General features: G+C 55.8%; 3 protein-coding genes across 3 annotated transcripts; 2 read left to right on the forward strand and 1 right to left on the reverse strand.

Moving 5' to 3' along the window:
* Positions 1-3: 3 nt before the first annotated feature.
* Positions 4-6,764, reverse strand: SRPRA (SRP receptor subunit alpha). The gene is made up of 14 exons (XM_058819034.1): positions 6,584-6,764; positions 5,891-5,974; positions 4,923-5,086; positions 4,666-4,826; positions 4,391-4,544; positions 3,791-3,941; positions 3,522-3,628; positions 3,213-3,331; positions 2,860-2,946; positions 2,597-2,769; positions 2,303-2,516; positions 2,063-2,226; positions 1,220-1,318; positions 4-1,001 (listed from the first exon to the last, which is right to left on the reverse strand). The coding sequence occupies exons 1-14, from the start codon at positions 6,701-6,703 to the stop codon at positions 873-875; spliced, it is 1,926 nt and encodes a 641-aa protein (XP_058675017.1). The 5' UTR covers positions 6,704-6,764; the 3' UTR covers positions 4-872.
* A 92-nt stretch (positions 6,765-6,856) lies between these two features.
* On the forward strand, positions 6,857-10,936 carry FOXRED1 (FAD dependent oxidoreductase domain containing 1). The gene is made up of 10 exons (XM_058819121.1): positions 6,857-7,025; positions 8,074-8,318; positions 8,436-8,546; positions 8,624-8,742; positions 8,830-8,924; positions 9,100-9,201; positions 9,279-9,346; positions 9,429-9,577; positions 10,294-10,423; positions 10,499-10,936. The coding sequence occupies exons 1-10, from the start codon at positions 6,860-6,862 to the stop codon at positions 10,856-10,858; spliced, it is 1,545 nt and encodes a 514-aa protein (XP_058675104.1). The 5' UTR covers positions 6,857-6,859; the 3' UTR covers positions 10,859-10,936.
* Positions 10,937-12,737: 1,801 nt separating this feature from the next.
* EI24 (EI24 autophagy associated transmembrane protein) lies at positions 12,738-21,004 on the forward strand. Its single transcript, XM_058819039.1, has 11 exons — positions 12,738-12,798; positions 13,834-13,980; positions 15,667-15,812; positions 16,992-17,052; positions 18,059-18,125; positions 18,513-18,637; positions 18,869-18,988; positions 19,068-19,179; positions 19,896-20,007; positions 20,099-20,173; positions 20,287-21,004. The coding sequence occupies exons 2-11, from the start codon at positions 13,939-13,941 to the stop codon at positions 20,459-20,461; spliced, it is 1,035 nt and encodes a 344-aa protein (XP_058675022.1). The 5' UTR covers positions 12,738-12,798; positions 13,834-13,938; the 3' UTR covers positions 20,462-21,004.
* Positions 21,005-21,257: the final 253 nt, after the last annotated feature.

Below are 21,257 nucleotides of genomic sequence, written 5' to 3' on the forward strand. Positions count from 1 at the left end.
AACAAATTATGAAGTTTATTTTATATAAATTATGTCTCTTAGCAGACAGCATTCAATTTATTGCACTATAGCACATCTGCAATACAGAGCTACAATACATTGTCAGAGGTTTGTATTATCAGTGTAGCACTTCCGACCAGGATCAAGAGGCACTCGGAGCGGGGAGAAAGGGTGCAGGAAAGCAGCAAGCAGCCACCATTCTCTTCCAGTATTAATGTGGTTTGGTTTTCTTTTCCTTTTTACTAGCAAATAACGCCAAGACCAGCGGGCAGGAGCCAGGCAGGGCACGCTGCCTTCCACCTCTGGACCTGGCTGCTGCAGCTCTCCAGCTCCTGCCCAAATACGTGGTGTCTGGGGACCCTGCTTCAGAGTCCGGGTGAGGACAGATATGGGGGACTTTAAGGCAATTTAGCATGTCCCCTCCAGCCCAGCACAGGCCATCACTTTTTTTGGTTTATCAGCTTCGGTGGAGCTGCCACGAGCAGCAATGTTAACAGCCAGATCTAATACTGCCCCTAAGCCCAAGTCCCTCCTGTCTCCTCCCTAACTGGTCTAAAAATCAAAAGCAGCTCAATAAAAAGCCTTCAAACCCACCAAAAAGCACAGCAGATCCTGGCACCACCCACCTTCCCCCGTGCAGCACGAACAATACAAAGCTCTGGATTCAGCCTCCCCGCAAGGGAGCCTGCGTCACTGGACACAGAATGGAGGAACCCAGAGAAGGGCTTTCTCTGGATAAAAGTGGGTTTATCCAAAAAAAGTACTCCTCATGCTGCCATTCCTCCATTCTGTTCTGCACTACATGGGAAAGACTAGTTGGTGACAGGGTAAAGCAGGTTCTTCTGGGACATCTGCACACAGCGATTTGGTGTTTAGGCCTTCATGAGCGCTGCGACCACGGCCTTGGCGTTAAGGCTTCGCAGATCACAGTAGGTTTGTCCGGTACCAACGAAAACGATGGGCTTGCTCGTGATGTAGGTCATGGAGATGGCAGCACCCACCTGCCGGGGACAAGCAGCACCATGAAATCCATTGCTCCCCCTCAGGGAGCTCGTCATTTATTCATTCATCCCCCATGAGTGGAAACCAGACTTCTAAATTTGGTTCAATGGCTTAAACACAAGGAGAAAGTGCAGGAGTGCCCTGTGTTTGACAGTTCCCATCTCTCCCCTCCAGTCACTGTCAGGACTCTGCAGAATCCCCTCAGCAGCCTCCTTACCTTGTCATCAATGGTATCAAACTTGGTGAGGACGATGCCATCGATGAGCCGCGGTGTCTGGGCCATGGAGTGATCAGCCAGGGCCTTGTTGAACTTGACCTGAGGGAGAAAAAGGATCTGAGAAATGTGTTTGTGGTGCTGCCACCGTACAATTCTCTGGTAAAACCTACAGAAACGGCTTCTTTTCCCTCTTCATCTGTCGGAACTCAGCACATCCCTCTGGGTGTCCAGAGTTGCCAGGACCTCTGCCAGGGGGCTCAGAGACCCTGGCACACAGCCCAGAACACCTGTGGGTTTGATTTTAACCCGTGGAGCAAACTACCAGCTTTGTATAAAGATCTGAAAGCCACAGAAGTTTAAGTAGTGTAATAATAAAATTATCACTAGGTGAAAAAGTAGATTTTAGGGGTTTTAGAATAGGGGTTTCAGAGACAAGATGGAGGGACTTGGGCATCTCCAGCCTTTCTTCTTCTCTACCTCCATCTTCTGCTGTGATGTTGGCACTTACAGATTGGTCTAGAGTAGAAACTCACTGTCTAACATAGGTGATAAGTATTGGAAAGCAATTGTAAGCATTGTATACGTAGTTTATAGTATAAAGAGATAACACCATCACGGGGGCAGTCAGAGTGCCTGTCTGTCCTGCTGAGCAGACCTCGGCTAGACAAGAGAAAACTTTTTATAGATAAGATACAATAAACAACTCTCAGACTGAGAACTGAACAACTCCTACTCATTCTTCGAACACATGGGCCAAAACAGAGACTTTGCACGCATCTCAGGGCTGCAATAAACTGCAACCTTCCGAGATTCATCTCTCAATAGCAAAGCCTCCACACTCACCAGCTGATCCACAGCCTCATTTCCCACCAGCGCTTCCCCAACAAACAGGACCAGGTCGGGAGCGTTGACAGCGATGAGTTTGGCCAGCGCAGTCATCAGGGGTGCGTTGTCCTGCATGCGTCCCGCCGTGTCCACCAGCACCACGTCAAAGCCCTGGTTGCGAGCTGGGGCCGCAAGGAGGCAGCGTGAAGGACGGCCCTGCCTCAGGACGGCACCCCTCGCCCCCAGCTCTGCACATACCGTAGGAGATGGCCTCCATGGCGATGCCCGCCGCGTCCTTGCCGTACCCCTTCTCGTAGAGCTGCACCATGGTGCGCCCGCCGTGGCTCTCCGGAGGGTGCAGCGCGTTGAGGCGGCGCGTGTGGGTGCGCAGCTGCTCCACCGCTCCCGCGCGGAACGTGTCGCACGCCGCTATCAGGACGCTGAAGCCGTTCTCGATGAGCCAGAACGAGATCTGCAGCAGGCAGCACGTCAGAAAAGTAGCTACACAGCCTGACCCCATCACCCCACCTGTGATCCAGGGTGCTGTCCCACCTTGGCCAGGTTGGTGGATTTCCCGACGCCGTTGACACCACAGAAGGTGATGACGTAGGGCCGGCGATGGCGCTGCGCGTCCATGACATCGCGGAGGACGTCCACGCGGCGCTGGGGCTGCAGGATCTGCACCAGGGCCTCCTGCAGCGCCTGCTTCACCGTCGAGGTCACCGCTGGGAAAAGGGGGTGCAAAGAGGACGTGTCACACGTGGGGAATACTCCTGAGCTCCAAACCACACACTGGATGCCACATGGACACTTACTGGTGAACGTCCCCATCACCTTCCCTTCCAGTTTCTTGGCCACTGATTCACAGAGCTGCACTGCAATCTCAGCTGCCACGTTTTTAGCTTTGAGAAAGACAGAACAGGGAGTCAGTGCTGCTGAGAATGTTATGTACATCCCACATTGGTGTCAAGGGAAGGATTCCCACCAGACCTGACTGCTGCCCCACTTTTTGCTGCACTCTCAAGGGCTTCTCTAGGGTCAGACAGGAACCCACCACAGCTCCTGTGGGCAAGAATATCCCAAACCACAGGCACTACCTACACCAGGGCCCACCCAACAGAGCACAGGGAACTGCCACTAATCCCTCACACCATGGATCCAGATGTACCAATCAAGTGATCCTTCATCTTCTCCAGCACAGGGTCCATGTCCCCTCTGGTCAAGCTCTTGGAACCCACCAGGCCCTTCAGCATGCCAAACATGCCCCCCAGGCCACCCTTCTTCACACTGTGGGGAAGCAGAAGAGTTACATTGAGGTTTGAAAATTATCATCTGCAAAGGTCAGATGCAGAAGGGCTTGCCCTGAGAGGAATAACACACCAGTCTGTGCTTCCTGCATTACTGGTTAGACTGGAACAGGAGTTACAGGAGAGAAATCAAGAACCATGTGACAAGCAAGGGCTTTGGGAGCCTCTACCTGGGTTTTGAAGGGTTCTGGACAACTTTCTCCTCTTCAGCTTCATCATCACTCTCATACTCCAGGTCATAGAGGCGGCCAGGCTCCCGATTTTTGTCCCCCAGGGCCTGCAAAGAGAACAAGCAGCTTTATGGGCTGAGTGCCACAATCCTTATTTCATGTTTCTTCATGACCCCTCCTCATCCAGGCACAGAGATTGGGCTGGGTTCATAATGCCCAGCTGATCCCAGAGAATGCACAACAGCAAACAGAGCCTGACTTTTCCTTACCATGTCAGGGTCAAACTCCTCCACAGGACAAGCCTCGGCGCTGCCGTTGGTAGCAGAATTACTGTAATCAAGTACTTTGGCATTAGAGTTCCCCAGATCCCACACCCGGGGCTTCTTCCCCTTCTCCTTCTGTGTGTCGGGCTTTGGAGATCTGGTGGCACAAAGACAGAAACACATTGTGTGCAGTGCAGGGAAGCAGCAGCCATCACCTCCTTAGGAGATGTGAAAAATAAAAGCCTGGATTACCCAAAAAGGCAGAAATTCATCAATCTGATCCCCAGAGTTTATTTAGCTGAACTTTAACCCCATATGGCACCACTTCCCCTCAAGCCAGGTATCAATGCACTAATGCTGTCTGCTTGCTAAAGACACATCTGGACTTCTCCCAGGGTTTCTGCATCTCCCAGCAAAGAAAATCAGGTTCTATTACCCCTCCAAGACACCCAGGTGTCTTCTCTCAAATTTTTCAGCAAGGAGGGAAATCGGGGAAATAAGGTCCAGGAAAGTGAGGTCTGGCTTCCAGGGTTCACCAAAAGGAGAAGAGATTCAGCCATGGCCTGGTTCAAACATAGGCAGACTGACCATGCTCTCATCACCCACCTGGACTTCTCCCCAGCTTTCATGTGTCTCCTGAAGAATTCCTCCCGGTTCTTCTGCAGGATTTCATCCTTGGTCAGTTCCTCCTTTTCCCCTGCTGCTGAGAGCTGCTTGTCACCCGCAGATGCTTTACTGGGTGCTGCCACAGCTTCAGTTCCTGACAGGAAGAGCCCCAACACAAGCTCAGTCCAGCTCCAAGCAGATTGGGAAAGCACAGCCTGCAACACATTGCTCTGGAATATTTATTTCCCTCCCATTTATCTTCCCCATCAACTCACCATCCTTTTTGGAACCTTTGTTCTTCTTGTTCTTGACCTTCTCCTTTGGTTTCTCCCCTCGGGTTTCAATCATACACTTGACAGTCTTCTGGGATTTCAGAGACTGCTCAAACGTCTTCATTACCGTGGGAGCTCGGACTTTGCTGCTCTCCTCTGCATCCCTGCAGGGAGGTGACCCATTAGCCTGGATTTCAGCTCTTCCCCCGCTCCCATCTCTGCTCAAAACACAGATTTAAGACAAAACCCAAGCTCTATACCGGAGGAGGCGCATGAAGTCATCTTTAAAGTCAAAGGTGCCATTTAGGAGGCCCAGGGCTCCTTTCTGCTGGAACTCATTGCGGTACTTGTCCCTGAACTCCTTATGGACGTCGTCTATCAACTTGTCCACGTAGGTTAGAGTCAGGATCTTCTGGAAGCCCACCTGCCAAGGAGCATGGCCAGCAGACACTGCACTTCCAGCTCATTCAACAGCAGCAAGCAAGAAAAAACCTCTCTGTTTAATTCAGAGTTCTTTAACTTGGGCAAGCTTCAGCCTGCACTTTCTGCTCCACCTTTCCAAGCTTTTAAAATGCCCCCAAAAAGGTGAAAAACAGCCCAGAGCTTTGCTTCAACAGGTGACTCTAACACACAGAGGCTGTCTTATGGCAACGTGGACACGTAGGGCAAGGGCAGAAAACCTTTAGCTTATCTGTGGGCCAACAGGAAAGGTAGTATGGATTTATGGAGATAAGGTGCCAGGCAACAAAAAAAGATAGTGTTAAATGTGCCATAAAGTGAAGGGAATAACACATTTCTGGCTTTTTTTCAGTAGCTGTGGCCAAAGTAAAGTTTTACAAGGCTGCAGCTTCTATTTGAGGTTTGATTAGTTTTAATCCTGCTGCAGATGATTAAAATAAGCTGCTACTGCAGTGGCATTCAGCTGACAGACACCCAAGTCCCCCCTCTGTGGGGAGCCTGGCTACACTGGGGTCACTGCTCAACATCCCCCTGAATCACTCATCGCAGCCCCTCACTCCCCAAAAATCCCAGAGACAGAGGAGCCAAACCACTCTGGGAGCCGATATCCACCCCAGGCAGTGCAAACAGCTGCTTGCTCAAACCTCAGCACAGCGGGAACTGTTCCCCCTCTTTTCTGGGGCAATCCCCTTAATTCAGGTTTGGGGGCACATGGGGGGCTGGAGGGACCCTCCTGCCACCAGAGGGGTGCCTGGAGGGGGTCACTTACCACAAACACCAGCTCAAACTGGTTGTCCAGTTTGTACTTAAGCGTGAGGGCTTCATGGGTGAAGGAGTTGTTGCCGCCTCTCTCCTGGGGGAGAGGAGCTGTCAGAATGGGGGTGCCAGCAGCACCCACCATCCCCTCACCCCTGTCACTCCCCTCTCCCCCCATCATCCCTGTCACCCCCCTTTCCCAAAGCAGTCCAGCATCCCTTACACATGACCCCATAGGGTGGTCGCGGCCCCGGTGCCCCGTCCCAGGTGGGTGGTCCCATCCAAGTCTGTCGCCTCCCCAAAGTAAAGGCCCCATCCACACCCCCCAAACGGGTGACCCCACACCCGTCCCGACTCCCAGCGCTGGCCGTGCCTGTGTGTCCCCTCCAACAAGTGGCCCCACCTGTGTGCCACCCCTCCCACTCCTATCCGTCCCCTCCCATTCCCCTAGAGCTGTTCGTGCCCGTGCTTCCCCCGCCCCAAGCAGGTGGTCCCGGTCCCCATTCCCCGCTCAGCTGATGTCCCTTCCCAGGCAGACGGTCCCATCCCGCCTCCCCGCCATGTCTGTAGCTTCCCCTCTCTCCTCCCGAGGCAGACGGGTCCCACCGCCCCCCTCCCTCACGGCAGCCGGGCGCTCCCTCGCCCCTCTCGCCAGGTATGTGACCCCCACCCAACCCTGCTCCCCTGGCAGCCGGCCCCGCCCGACCTGCAGGAGGACGGAGCGGATGAGGGCGTTGACGGGGGCGGTGGCGGCGGGCCCGCGCACGCCCTGGAAGCACCAGAGGACGAGGCCGCCCTTGCTGAAGATGGTGAAGAAGTCGAGCATGGCGGCGGCGCCGGGCCCGGCGGGGCGCACACGTCGCTCTGCCCCGCGCTTCCGCCGGAAGCCCCGCCCACCCGCGCCATTGGCGGGACGGCGGCGGGCGGGCGCGGGGCTAAGGCCCGCTCCAGTGGGCGGGGCCACAGGGGAGGGGGCGGGGCCATGCTGCGGTGGGGGCGCGCTCTGCGCGCGCGGGGGGCGGGGGGGTTTGTGGGGGGGACCCCGGAACCGGGGGGGGTCCCGGTATGGGCCCCGGTATGGGCCCCGGTATGGGGCTCGGGCCGCCCCCTCCGCACCGCGGCTCCGCTCAGCTCCGACTTCTTCCGCGGTGAGAGCCCGAGGGGTCCCCGGCACCGCACCGGGGATTTGGCGGACACGAGGGGAAGGACACGGGAAGAGTGGAGGGGGTGTCTGGGTGTGGATAAGGGGAATGGGGAGGGGGGCAGGTAAATTGGGGTGTCCCAGGGAACGTAGGGTTGCTGGGGTACGTGAGGATATACGGCGGGATTGCTGGGCATGGGGGTGCGCTGGAAATGGGGGGAGATGGGAATGGGGAGCTGGGAACGGGGAGCGCTGGGAATGGGGAGCGCTAGTAATAGGGGGGAGCTGGGAATGGGTGGGGGGATGGGAATGGGGAGCTGGGAATGGGGGAAGCTGGGAATTGGGGGCCCTGGGAATGGAAGGAGCTGGTAATGGGGGACTCTGGGAATGGAGGGAGCTGGGAATGGGGGGCGCTGGGAATGGGGGGGAGCTGGGAATTGGGGGACTCTGGGAATGGAGGGAGCTGGGAATGGAGTGAGCTGGGAATTGGGGGCCCTGGGAATGGAGGGAGCTGGGAGTTAGGGGCGCTGGGAATGGGGGGGAACGGGGAAAGGGGGGCGCTGGGAATGGGGGGCGCCGGGAATGGAAGGGAGCTGGGAATGGGGGTCGCTGGGAATGGGGTCGCTGGGGTAGTTGCGGTCCGTATGGGAGCGTGCCAGAGGGGCCTGGGGCGATCCCTGGGTTCTGCGGGGATGGCAGGGGACACTGCTGGGGCTGGGGAGAGTTGGGCGGCCGGGGGTCTCAGAGGGGACGGGGGGTTCCGCCAGGCCCAGGGGACACTGGAGGGGGTCCCAAGGGGGCTCTCGCAGGATCATGGTGGAGGTCTCGGGTGATTCCCAGAGCGGATTGTGGACTCCCAGCGGGAGGCACTGGTGTCATTCCAGGTCACTGGAAGCGTTCTGGTGGTTCACAGAGTGTTCGGGGCGTTTTCCTGGTCACCCGGGGGGAGCCTGAGGGGTATCCTGGGAATGTCCCGGAGGGGTCCCGGGGGGGGCAGAGGTACCGGGGCTGCCGGCCGTGCCCCCTCAGGCTCGGCAGCCCCCGCTCCGCCGCAGAGCTGGGGCAGACCCTGGAGCGCATGGCGCAGACCCTGCGGGACCAGCTGCCGGCCTCAGGGAGCGGCGGGCGCGGCTGGGTCCCCCCGGGCACCCACCCCGACCCCCGGCCCCCCGACGAGGCCGACGTGGTGGTGGTGGGCGGCGGCGTGGTGGGCTGGTCCGTGGCCTACTGGCTGAAGGTGCTGGAGGGCTGGCGGCGGCGGCACGGCATGAGGGTGCTCGTGGTGGAGCGGGACCCCACGGTGAGACACCCCGCCCAGGGCAGGCTGTGGGCCTGGGGACCCCCTGAACCCCTTCTGTTCTGCGGATTCAGAGCCTTCAGTATCAGTATGAGTACCTTTGGGTATTTATATCTTCAGTATTCCAGAGCCTCCACAGTGCTGTCGGCGGGGGGGATCCGGCAGCAGTTTTCCCTCCCGGAAAATATCCAAATGTCCCGATTCTCTGCCAGCTTCCTCCGCAACATCAATGTACGTGGGGTTAGATGGGCCGGGGGTAATTTGGGGAGTCCAGCCCCGCTCACTGTGGTCCCCCCATCTCCTTACAGGAGTACCTTGGGGTGCCGAATGAGCCTCCCATTGACATCCAGTTCCGCCCTGGGGGGTACCTGTTCCTCGCATCCCCCCAGAACGCCGCTGCCCTGGAGGCTGCCGTGCAGCTGCAGAGGTGGGGGACACACACGGGACCCTCCCAGGGGGGGTTTCAGGGGCTGGGGTTCATCCTGACCTCCCTCCACATGTTGGCCATCTCCAGGGATGAAGGGGCACAGGTGACCTTGCTGTCCCCCACCCAGCTGAAGGAGAAATACCCCTGGATGAACACGGAGGATGTGGCTGTGGCGTCCTATGGTATGTGGGAGGATGGGGGAGGGCATGGAGACTCCCCTCAACATCCTTCCTCATCCTCATCCTCCTGATGCATCCTTCATCCTGGCTGTATTTATGGAAAGGGAGGTCCAGCCCCCCCAGTGCATGTATTTGGGGGGGGTCACACAGGAGTTTCCCCCCATGTTTCCCTGCCCAGGTCTGGAGGATGAAGGCTGGTTCGACCCCTGGACCCTCCTCAACGCTTTCCGGCGCAAAGCCACGTCCCTGGGAGTCCAGAGCTGCTCCGGGGAGGTGCGAGGTGAGGGATGGGGGTGCACAGAGAGGCTTCCCCCCTGCCACCCCCAGGAGCCCCCACCTGACCCCAAAACCCTCCAGCTTTTGTCACCTCGACCAACTACATGATGGCGTCAGTGCCGCCGTCTGCGCGCATCAAATACGTCCACGTGAGTGTGTGTGTGCCCCCCCGGCTCCCCAGAGTGCCTGTGACCCCCCTGCAGCCCTGACCCCCCGTCTGTGCCCCCCCAGGTGCACATGCCAGACAGCCTGGAGTACCAGCCCGTGGCCTGTGCCATCGTGGTCAATGCTGCGGGTGCCTGGGCGGGGAAGCTGCTGGAGGCAGAGGGGCTGCCCCGGGGGCTGTGCCAGCCCGCCCTGCCCATCCAGCCCAGGAAGAGGTACTGGGGCTCACAGTGGGACAGCCGGGCAGCTCCTGGGCTCAGAGTGGGGGCACACCCTGGAAACTCCTTTATCAGTGGGGTGATGCCCTTGCTGCTGTTTTGGGGGGTACTTTAGTACTGTGTCATGGGGGAGCACCTCAGCACTTTTATTCTGGGGGGTGTCATCCTGGCATCCTCTGTCTTTGAGGGGGTGACATGAACCCTTAGGTGCTATTTTGGGGATCACAGAATGGGACACACATCCCGGCACCCACCACCCTCTGGGGGGGATGTTGAGCTTCCTCAGTTTGTTATTTGGAAGTGGGGTCTGGCATCCTGGAGCTCCCATTATTCCTCAAGTGCCCCCAGCCCCACAAGTGTCCCCGTTATGTCCCCATACTCCCAATCCCAGTGTCCCCATTATCCCCCTCAGTGTCACCTATTGCCTCCCCAGCTCTAGTATCCACAGTATTCTCCCAGTATTTCCAATACTCCCATTATTCCCCCAGTGTCCCCATTACCTTGCCAGTGCCCCCAGCCCTATTATCCCCATTACCCCCACAGTACTTCAATTATCCCCCCAGTGCCCACAGCCCCTCCAGTGTGCCTAAGAGTGACATGACCTCCTCAATGTTAATTTTTTGGGGAGGACAAACATCTCCACATCCCAGCCCCACTGCACCATACTGGGGGGCAAGAGGAGCACCTCTCACACTCTGTTTGGGGTTCCCCAGGTATGTGTTCACCTGGCACTGCCCCAATGGCCCTGGCCTCTCCTGCCCCTTCCTCATCGACACCTCTGGTGCTTATTTCCGTCCGGATGGCGCTGCTGGGAACTACCTGGGCGGGATGAGCCCCCCCGAGGTGAGCCCCTGGGGTCCCCTCAGATCCGTCACCCCCCTATTCCTTATCAGACACCCCCAGCTTATCCTTTTCCAGGAGGAAGAGCCGGATCCCAGCGATCTCTCGGTGGATCACGATTATTTCCAGGAGCAGATCTGGCCCCGGCTGGCTCGGCGTGTCCCAGCCTTTGAATCCCTGAAGGTCAGGGGCTCTTGGGCAGGGTACTACGACTACAACACCTTCGACCAGAACCCGGTGCTGGGCCCGCACCCCCGGCTGGAGAACCTGTTCTCAGCTGCGGGGTTCAGTGGGCACGGGCTGCAGCACGCGCCGGCCGCGGGCAGGGCCCTGGCCGAGCTGCTGCTCAGGGGCCGCTACGAGACCCTGGACCTGCGCAGGCTGGGCTGGGACAGGCTGCTGGATGGGGAGCCCCTGCAGGAGCTCGGCGTGGTCTGATGGGGGCGGGGAGGGGGGAACTGAGGCACAGCCCTGGACCCCCTCCCCAGGTCAGAGGTGGTGTCCTGTAGGAATAAAATGGATGTATGGATGATGAGTGTGCCAGAGAATTAATGGGGTCCATGCCTGTCATGCTCCCTCCACTGGGGCTACCAGGATCCTCCTGGTATCCTCAGTTCTAATGTCCCCATTGACACCTTCCACAACTTCAGTGTCCCCACTACACTCCATTCCATCCCAGTATCCCCATTATGTTCCCGCACCTGCAGTCCCCAGGATCTCACAGTGTTACCTGTTGCCTCCCCAGTTCCCACTAATCCCAATATCTTCTCAGGGTCCCATTGCCCCAGTGCTCCCATTATCCCCATTATCTGGTGCTCCAATCCCCTCCAGCCCCAGTACCCCCATTATGTCCCTATCCTCCAGATCCAGTGTCCATGTTATTCCCCCAGTGTCCCTCGCTGTCCCCACAGTGTCCCCTCTAACCCCCATTTCCCCCACTGTGGTATTCACATTCTCTGAATAGAGAGACATAATTCTCTCTCCCAGGATTTTTCCTGGGGAAGGCAGTGAGAGAGAAGAAGGAAAACAATTATCTCTACTGCTGCTCCTGTTTGGCACATGTGGAATGCGTTATGAAGATTGTTTACAAGGAATGATTTGTTAATTGGACCAGTGATGGTTGTTTGGACTGATTGACCAATTGGGTCAAAGTGGTGTTGTGACTGTCTGGAAAGTGTCACAGGTTTTTCTTTAGTTTAGTGTAGTTTAGCACAGAATATAGTACAGTATATAATGTAATATAATATAGTTTAATAAAGCTTCTCTTCAGCCTTCTGAATCTTGGAGTCAGAGCACAATATTCCCCAGGTGGGTGACACCTGCATCCATACCCCCAGTGCTTCCATCATGATCCAGTGCCCTCAGTATTCCCCCAGTGCCTCCAGCCCCAGTATCCTCAGTATTTCCACTACCGTGCAGTGTCCCCATCTTCAGTGCCCCCAGTATCCCCTCATTATCTGCCCCGGTGCCTCCAGTCCCCAGTGTTCCCACAGTGCCCCAGCCCCAGTATGCCCATTCATTCCCCTGGTATCCCCAGTATGCCCACAGTGTTCCCAGTGCCCCAGCCCCAGTACACCCGTCCCCACGGATATCCCCAGTATGCCCACAGTGTTCCCAGTGCCCCAGCCCCAGTACACCCATCCCCACGGATATCCCCAGTATTCCCCCAGTGTTCCCAGTGCCCCAGCCCCAGTACTCCCATTCTCCCCAGTATCTCCCCAGAGTTCCCAATATCCCCACAGTGCCCCAGCCCCAATATGCCCATTCCCACTGGTCTCCCCCCAGCCTTCCGAGTACTCCCATTCCCCCCGGTATGCCCAGTATCCCCCCAGTGTCCCCAGTGCTCCTGGGCCCAGTACATCCATTCCCCCCGGTATCCCCAGTATCCCCCCAGTGTTCCCAGTACTCCCATGCCCCCCAGTATCCCCCCAGCATTCCCAATATCCCCCCAGTGTTCCCAGTACTCCCATGCCCCCCAGTATCCCCCCAGCATTCCCAATATCCCCCCACTGTTCCCAGTACTCCCATTCCCCCCAGTATCCCCCCAGCATTCCCAATATCTCCCCAGTGTTCGCAATTCCCTTCCCTGTGCATGTGGCGCCCTCTGGCGGCGGGCGGCAGCAGCGCGCACGCGCCCCTGCATTCAGGACAGAGGTGTCCGCGCTGGGTTTTGGAGTATGCGCAGTTGGGGCGGTGGGCGGTGCCCGGGGCTTGTGGGCGGTGCCCCGCTATGGGCGTGTCCCGTTGGTGGGCGGGGCGAGCAGCGGCGGGCGGGGCCGCGGCAGTGCGTGTGCGCGGCGGGCGCGGCGCATGCGCGGTGGGCGCGGCCGGGCCGTGTGAGCCGGGCCCGTCCCGCCGTGCGCCCCCGGCCGGCCCCGGTGAGTGCGAGGGGACCGGGGGGCCGGGGGCGGCGTGCGGAGACACGCGCGGGGGGCACCGCCGGGAACCGCGGCCTTCCCGGCCCGAAACAAACCCCCCGGGGGCGCTGGGCACTGCGGGGGCGGCCCTGAGGGCATTTGGGAGCTGTCCCCTTCGAACACCATGTGGGAGGCTGTGGGAACAGCCCGGGGTAAAGCGCGGGGCTCCGAACTGAGGGGGGCACGCGGAGCCCCGGCAGCCACGGCGGGGTCTGTCTGAGGGTCACCCCTCAGCTGCCAGGGGTGCTGACCCCCGGGTCACCCCCTCAGGGGTGCTGACCCCCAGGTCACCCCTCAGGGTGCGCAACCCAGCTCACTCCTCAGCTGCCAGGGGTGCCGACCCCCAGGTCACCCCCTCACGGGTGCGGACCCCCAGGTCACCCCTGAGCTGCCAGGGGTGCTGACCCCCGGGTTACCCCGGCTGTGAGGGGTGTGGACCCCCAGGTCACCCCCTCAGGGTTGCAGACCCCCGGGTCACCCCCCCATTCCTGTGGGTGCCCTCCTCGGCAGGGTGTTCCTTGACTCGGGTTTTTAGGAGGAAGCTGCCCGTGATTAACTCGGTAACAAATCTGGAGGTCAGTTCTGGTTCCGCAGCTTAGATCCCGGCAGGGTTTGACTCACAATAACCAAAACAAACACGTCTTTAAAATGATTTTAAACTGTTTGCGTCCCGCGGCTGCAGCAGCAGCAGCGCTGCCATGCCGGGGTTGGTGACTTCAGCTGCTCCAGCGCTGCCTGGAGGAACGCGAGGTTTGCATCCTGCTGGGAAAGCACGAGTTTTGGTAGCTGCTGGTTTATTTTTGCTTTGTTTCAGAGGCTGATTTTTCTTTCTCTGGTGGTTTCCAAGAGCTGTTCCTCCAGCCCTGGGCTCGCTGGGTCCATTCCCTGGCCTGTTTTGGGGCGGCAGTCCTGTTGGCAATCAGCGGGGTGTGCCTGGCCCTGGCATTCCCGGCCAGCCCGATGTCACCAGCTGTGCCCTGTGTGTTCTCTCCGCAGGCTCCTCCGTTTCCCGTCTCTCCAGGATGAGAGAGGCCTGGGCCCGGCTCTCCCCCTCTCCCTGTAGTTGATAGTTTGGGAAGCAGAGGTGATGCTGGAGTCGAGATGGCCGACAGCGTGAGAATCTTCCTTCATGACCTCGTCAGGGTGAGGCTCCTGGGCTGCTCCTGCTGCTTTGGGAGCGCCCTCCCTCCTGTGGCATTGCTTTTCTGCTCTTTCAGTGCAGATTTTGGGAATTAATAAAGGTTGAAAGAGTCTCCCTGGTGTAAGTCTTATAGAGACAGCACTGGCTGAGACATGGGGTGAGTCTGTGCAGGGATTCCTTCCAGGATTTCTGTGTTTGGATAAAATCAGGTGCATAATTGGTGTGCAGCTGGTTCTTGGTGACTTTTCCAAGGAAGGAAAAGGGTCTCCAGGTGTATTTCAATATTGTTGTGTGATGTGTCTATTGCAAAGGGCTCAGTGTTTGCTGCTGAACCTCTGACAAATTTCCTTTGGGCACAAATTAATGAAAAATCACAATAATATCAATAATAATATTGATAATATTGACACACCTCTCTCTCCCTGTGCTGTTTTCCTCTTCTTCCCTGTGTATTGTCATATATTGTAATCTTATAATTAATAATAACATTAATTATAATATTACAATATGTAACAAGACAGAAAGTTTATAATATATTTTAATATAGAGTGTACAATATTGTGTATAATTTAATAATATAGCAATAATAATAAATGAGTGTCTGTGGCCACAGCAGCTCTGTCCCAGCAGTAAGGTCTGTGTCACCTCATTGTTCCCACCTTGTCTTCCATCATCCAGAGTTAAATACAGGCTAAAAGCCTCTCATGCTGTGTCACTGAGCAATAACTCATGCTCAGAAATAACTCTGTTTGGGAAACAGACAAAGGTTTGATCAAAGCCCTGTGACCACAGCCTAAAAGCAGGAGTTGTGTCATTTCCCAGGGCTCCTACACAGCTGTAAGAGCTGCCTGGGCCAGGGATATGAATTTGGGATTGGAATTTATCCTCTTTGGGCAAGAACTCCGTGAAGCCAACCAGGGTGGTGACACCATCCTGGCTTAGGATTTTTATTTTAAAGGGAAATTGTGATGACCATGGATATGGGATCACCTGGAGCTGGGAATAATGGGACAGGATCCCAGAGGGGTTTGGTTTGGAAGGGATCTTTAAGTCTTTCTTGCTCCATATCCCACCTTCCACTATCCCAGGGTGCTCCAAGCCCCATCCAGCCTGGCCTTGGGCACTTCCAGGGATGGGACAGCCACAACCTCTCTGGACAAGCCAAGTCCTGAGAGGCAGCTCTGCAAATATGCCAAACATGGAGTAAGGGAAAACTTCTGGGCACTCTTATTAACAGGCTTGCATGGATGTGGCTGGTGGGAGGAAGTTTCTGGGATGAGGACAGATGCTTTTATTAGTGAAGCTATAAGCATCAAACTCACAGCATACACTGAGACTTCACACATCCCAAAGATTGGTGTAATTCCATTTTACTGGCCTCAGAAAGCTGGCAGGGGATGAGGGGCTTCCTGCCAGCCAAGGCTGGGAGAGATCAGACTCTGATTTTTTGCCAGGGTTTTAAATAGTGCAAATTGGAAGAGAATTGCACCTTTACAGATAAAATTACTGCTGGTCACAGAGATGCTGGAACGTGCAGTGATTTGGGTCACTGGGCCATGGAACAGAGGTGGTGCTGCTGCTCCAGCTGGGCCCAAGCAGCCAGGGAGTGAGGCCAGCCATGGCACCAGCAGGGTTTGGATGGCGTGGCTCAGCCACATGCCATTGCTCCTCTCTCCTCATGCCCACAGGGAATCAAGGACTCCATCTGGGGCATCTGCACCATCTCCAAGCTGGATGCCCGGATCCAGCAGAAAAGGGAAGAGCAGAGGCGCAGGAGAGCCAACAGTGCACTCGCCCAGCGGAGGTTTCACATGGAAGAGAAGAAGCTGGAGAAGTGAGTGTGGGTGTGGCTGCTCACAAATGGGGTAATTCCCTTCTCCTCTGGCAGCCAGAGCCAATAAATGGGGAATACGTGGTATGAAACTCCCTTTTTGCACTGCCATGGAGCCAGAGCTGTTAGCAGGAGATAAGGAGTCAGGCCTTTTATGTTGTTTGATAATCAGCTTGAATTACCACTGAAAGAACGTGGATTTATGGGTTTCTTTTCCTCCTGAATCATTGTACCCTCTCAGATCCATTGTTGCTGCTGGGATCAGGGAAGAAACAACAGCTTGGATCCAGTGTCCTCTTGAGTGTCTCTTTTCCTCAGCCCTGCTGTGTTTTGTGGAGTTTGGAGCTGCAGAACTCCAGTGGCTCTGGAAATGCCAGAATTATCCCCATGCAGGAGCAAACAGCATCTGTTCCCATGTCTGACTCCCAGACCATGCCAGGATGGCTCTGCTGCCCTGATGGCACTGGGCTGGCACTTCACACAGAGGTTTTGGGCAGTAATGCACATTCTGAGACATATTTACCAATTATTGTGGCTGAAAGGTGAAAGAAAATTCTCCCATGATCCTGATACATCTCAGGGGCCTCTGCAGCTCCACATCTGGGCTGCCTCTGAAGAAAAATATAACTTTGTTGTTGTTTATATAAATAGCTGAATTTTGGTGGTTTTCTTTATAGCAAAATCATTCTGATGTCAAGAGTTGACTGGGAAAGTGCTGCAGAGTCTCACAGAGCTGTTCTTGCATGTCCAAATAGCCACCAAAACCATCCTGAGCTGAAACAGCCCCTTCTGAGACCAAAACATGCCGCAAATGTCACAGTTTTATTGTGGCAAGAGTTTGGGGAGAACAAAGCCTGAGATCTACAATATGTGCTTTAAAATCTGGAAGAAAGCTTTGCTTTCTTCTGTTTCAGTGCAGATTTTGGGAGTTAATAAAAGTTGAAAGAGTCTCCCTGATGTAAGTCTTGTAGAGACTGCACTGGCTGAGACATGGTGTGAATCTGTGCAGGGTTTCCTTCCAGGATTTCTGTGTTTGGATAAAATCAGGTGCACAATTGGTGTGGAGCTGATTGATTCCTAGTGATTTTTCTAAGGTGACCAAAACGTGGGGCAGGAGCAGTTGGCCCCTGTGAGTGAGCATTTGTCCAGGTGCTGGGACATTAACACACCTCTCTCCCACAGTGAACCCCGGATAGTGAGCCGCATATTTCAGTGTTGTGCCTGGAATGGAGGTGTCTTCTGGGTATGTGGAGATTCTTATTTATTACAGTTTTTATTTTAAAACCCCTGTGAAAACCCATGTGCTGCTCCAGCCCTCCTAGGCTGTGAGTGGTGGCAGCAGGAATTTTTGGGAACCGTCACATTCCCATCCCAATGCTGGATTTTAAGGGATTCACTATGGGATACAGGACCACAGATTTATTCAAGAGACCCACAAATGAAACTCAATCTGCTTTTCCAAGTCTTTGAAACTTCTCTCCTCTTGAACATTCAATTCTTGCTTTGCTATAGCCTGGGATAATGTTTTGCCAATTGCATATTGACATCCTAAAGACATTTCCTCAGCTCTGGCTTGCTATGCCTGGTTCATAGGGCTGATCCTTAATGGAGCCAACACTTTATAAATCAAATAAGCAAATAAATGGCTTCATTTTCTCATTACACTGGTGCAGAGTATGAGGAGTGTGTGATGGTGTTCACAGGGGTCTTAGGATGGGGGAAGAGATGAGAATGTTGACTCCATGTTTCAGAAGACTTGATTTATTATTTTATATATTATATTAAAACTATACTAAAAGAATAGAAGAAAGGATTTAATCAGAAGGCTTGAAAAAGAATGATAACAAAGGCTTGTGACTGACCAAGACAGTCTGGACAGCTGGGCTGTGATTTGCCATTAATTAGAAACAACCACATGAGACCAATCACAGATGCACCTGTTGCATTCCACAGCAGCAGATAGATAACCATTGTTTACATTTTGTTCCTGAGGCCTCTCAGCTTCTCAGGGGAAAAAGTCCTAAGGAAAGGATTTTTCAGAAAATATCATGGCTACGGGGATGGGCATGGAAATGTCAAAGTGTTCAGCTGTAGATTGTGGCTGCATTTAAACAGAAATCCTTACTCCTCTCTATTTGTGGGTTGCTGAGGGAGGAGAGGCACATGTGCCTTGGATCTGTAGCCGCCACAGGAGCACAAAATGCCCGTGCAGTGCCTCACTGAGGTTCCTTGTTTGTCTTTCCCTGCAGCTGAGTCTCTTCTTGTTCTACCGAGTGTTCATCCCCGTCCTTCAGTCGGTGACGGCGCAGATCATCGGTGGGTGCCTTTCCCCTGGGGGCTCCAGGCTGCTCAGCAGCCCATGGGGTGGATGAGTTCAGGGTCTTTGTCCCATTGAGCTGTTCCTCACACCTCTGTCTCCTTGTGCTGTTTTCCTCTTCTTCCCAGTACCCACCAATTCCATCATTAATTGTCCAGTGGAAAATCAGGGGTGGATCACCCTGCTGTGCTCTTGGGGGTCTTGCCATTTCAAACACATTTGTCTGCGTGTTTTTGCATTTAAATAAAAATCAACTGGGTGGAAATGTGCTTTTAAAGACATTAGAGAACTAGAGTCAGGAGAAACTCTCTGTTGGCTGTGCCAGGAAGCATTTGGAGGTTCCTACACCAGTTCCTCATGTGTGTCTCTTTATCTCTCTTCCAAAGGTGACCCTTCCTTACATGGTGATGTCTGGTCCTGGCTGGAATTCATCCTCACCTCCATTTTCAGCGCTCTCTGGGTCCTGCCCCTCTTTGTGCTCAGTAAGGTGGTCAATGCCATCTGGTTTCAGGTGGGTGACAGGAACCTGGGCCCTGCCTTGAGCAAACAGGGGGCGTTTCCTCACTGGGTGGGGCTTGCTCAGGTGGTGTGGGAGCACAGGATGAAATCCTGCCCCAAAACAGGCTCTGGGCATATCCCTGGTGGGCAAAAGCAGCTCAGGAGCATCCCCCTGGGTTTAATTTCCCTGAGGCCCCCATTGCTCTGGAGTTCCTTAGCCTGAAGCCCCTGTCTGTGCTGGCAGGACATCGCAGACCTGGCGTTCGAAGTGTCGGGCAGGAAGCCTCACCCCTTCCCCAGCGTCAGCAAAATCATCGCTGACATGTTGTTCAACCTCCTGCTGCAGGCACTTTTCCTCATCCAGGTGAGACAAACAACCACCCCACAGCTCAAGGGCTGCCCTGCCCCAAATCTGAGCATCCCTCTCTCCTTTTCTGTGCCAGGGAATGATCGTGAGCCTGTTCCCCATCGACCTCATTGGGCAGCTGATCAGCCTCCTCCACATGTCGCTGCTCTACTCGCTCTACTGCTTCGAGTACCGCTGGTTCAACAAAGGTCAGGGAGGCTCCTGCAGGGAAAGGGGGAGTTTGCCTGGATTGAGCATTTCTCTGCTGAAGGAGCATCCAATTGGGGTGTCAGGCTGAGCTCCCATCAGTTTTTATATGGAATGAAGGGTAAATGTAGGTCAGCAGAGTGCTTAGGTGGTAAGAAGGCCAGTGGTACCTGGCCTGTACCAGCCCCAGTGTGGGCACTGGTGAGGCCTTGTGCTGTGTCCAGTTCTGGGGCCCTCAGGACAAAAGGGACATTGAGGGGCTGGAGCATGTCCAGAGATGGGGAAGAGTGTGGAGCAGCTGGGGGAGCTCAGCCTGAAGAAAAGGAGGCTCAGGGGGGTTACTCTGGTTCTGCACAACTCCCTGACAGGAGGGGACAGCAGAGGGGTTGGGCTCTGCTCCCACAGAACAAGTGACAGGATGAGAGGATAGGGCTTCAGGCTGTGCTGGGGAGGTTCAGGCTGGACATCAGGGTGAATTTCTTCACTGAAAGGCTGGTCAGGCATTGGAAGGGGCTGCCCAGGGAGGTGGTGCAGTCCCATCCCTGGAGTTGTTCAGGAGACGACTGGACGTGGCACTCAGTGCTCTGGTCTGTGGACAAGGTGGGGATTGGTCAAAGGTGGTGATTGGAGGTCTTTTCCAGCCTAAATGGTTCAGTGAAGCTGCAGTGAGGGTGTCTCCTCCCCACGGGTTCATTTCCACAGGATTCTCCTCTTGCAGGAATCGAAATGCACCAACGGTTGTCCAACATCGAGAGGAACTGGCCCTACTACTTCGGCTTTGGCTTGCCCCTGGCATTTCTCACGGCCATGCAGTCCTCCTACATCATCAGGTGGGAGAGCCACTCTGGCCCCTCCTCCTCCTACTGACACCCACTGAGTTCCCCTTATTTAATTTTATTTTATTGTGCTTTTCCCTTGCAGTGGTTGCCTCTTCTCCATCCTTTTCCCTCTCTTCATCATCAGCGCCAACGAAGCCAGGACCCCCGGCAAAACCTAGTGAGTATCCTTCGTTTCCAGCCACCCACTGACCCCTGTCCAGCACCCCAGTGCTCCCCAAAACCCTGCAGGGGTGTTTGGCATCCAGAGCTGACGACTCTCTTCCCTTTCAGCCACTTCCAGCTCCGTCTCTTCTCCCTGGTGGTTTTCCTCAGCAACAGACTCTTCCACAAGACCGTTTACCTTCAGTCCGCCCTGAGCGGTGCTTCCTCCTCCCCCTCCTCCTCCTCCTCCTCCTCCTCCTCCTCGCCCTCTCCTGCCAAACACGCGGCTGCTCCGGGGCACTGAGCTGCCCCCAGAGCCCGGGGAGGGGGGACCCCACGGGCTCCTCTGCGCCCCCGATCTCCAGGGTCGGGCAGGACCCAGCCTGACCAGGTGTCACTGTCAGCTCTGCGTCTCCCCCTGGAAATTTTTTTGGGGGACAAATCTGGGTTTTTAACACCTTTGTGAGTTTCCAGGAGCCGGGTTGTGCCCTGCGCTTGTTTTATAGTGGACTCTTTTGTACGCCTTTCCCGTGCCATGTCCCCGCTCGGGCCGTGGGTCGCCAGCCCGTCACCCGTTTTGCCGTTGTGTCCCTCCCGTGTCTCCCCCGTGTCCCTCGTCCCCCTTCCCGCTCCCTCCATCTCCCCTAACTCAGGTCGTGGGAGGGGGGCGGGCATTTCCGGGAGCTCCCGCTGCCGTCGAGCACAGCGTCCCCGTGCCGTGCATGTACCGTTTCTGTCGGGTCGGGGAAAGAACCGGTGACGTTCAGACCCCTTTGGATATTTCGGGCCGGTTTATCAACTTTTCTCTAGTATTTTCACACTGAAACATTAAACGGAGAGACCACGATTCTCAGCCCTTCTGTTGTGCCGCTCTCGTTCCTGCGGGCGAGGTTCCCGGGCCGGGCTCCCCCCGCACCTACGGTGGTTCCGCCGCCCACGTGGCCAGGCCCGCGCGCTTCCGCTTCCGCCCACGTGACCCGCGCGGCCCCGCCAACCCGGACGGACACGTCACGGCTCGTTCCCCGCCGGTACCGCCCACCTCCCGCTCCACCAATGGGAAGGCGCCGTGCTCCTCACGCGCCGCCCCGCGTCCGATTGAG

The sequence above is a fragment of the Ammospiza caudacuta genome, chromosome 23 (genome assembly GCF_027887145.1).
Source record: "Ammospiza caudacuta isolate bAmmCau1 chromosome 23, bAmmCau1.pri, whole genome shotgun sequence".
NCBI classification, from domain to species: Eukaryota; Metazoa; Chordata; class Aves; order Passeriformes; family Passerellidae; genus Ammospiza; species Ammospiza caudacuta.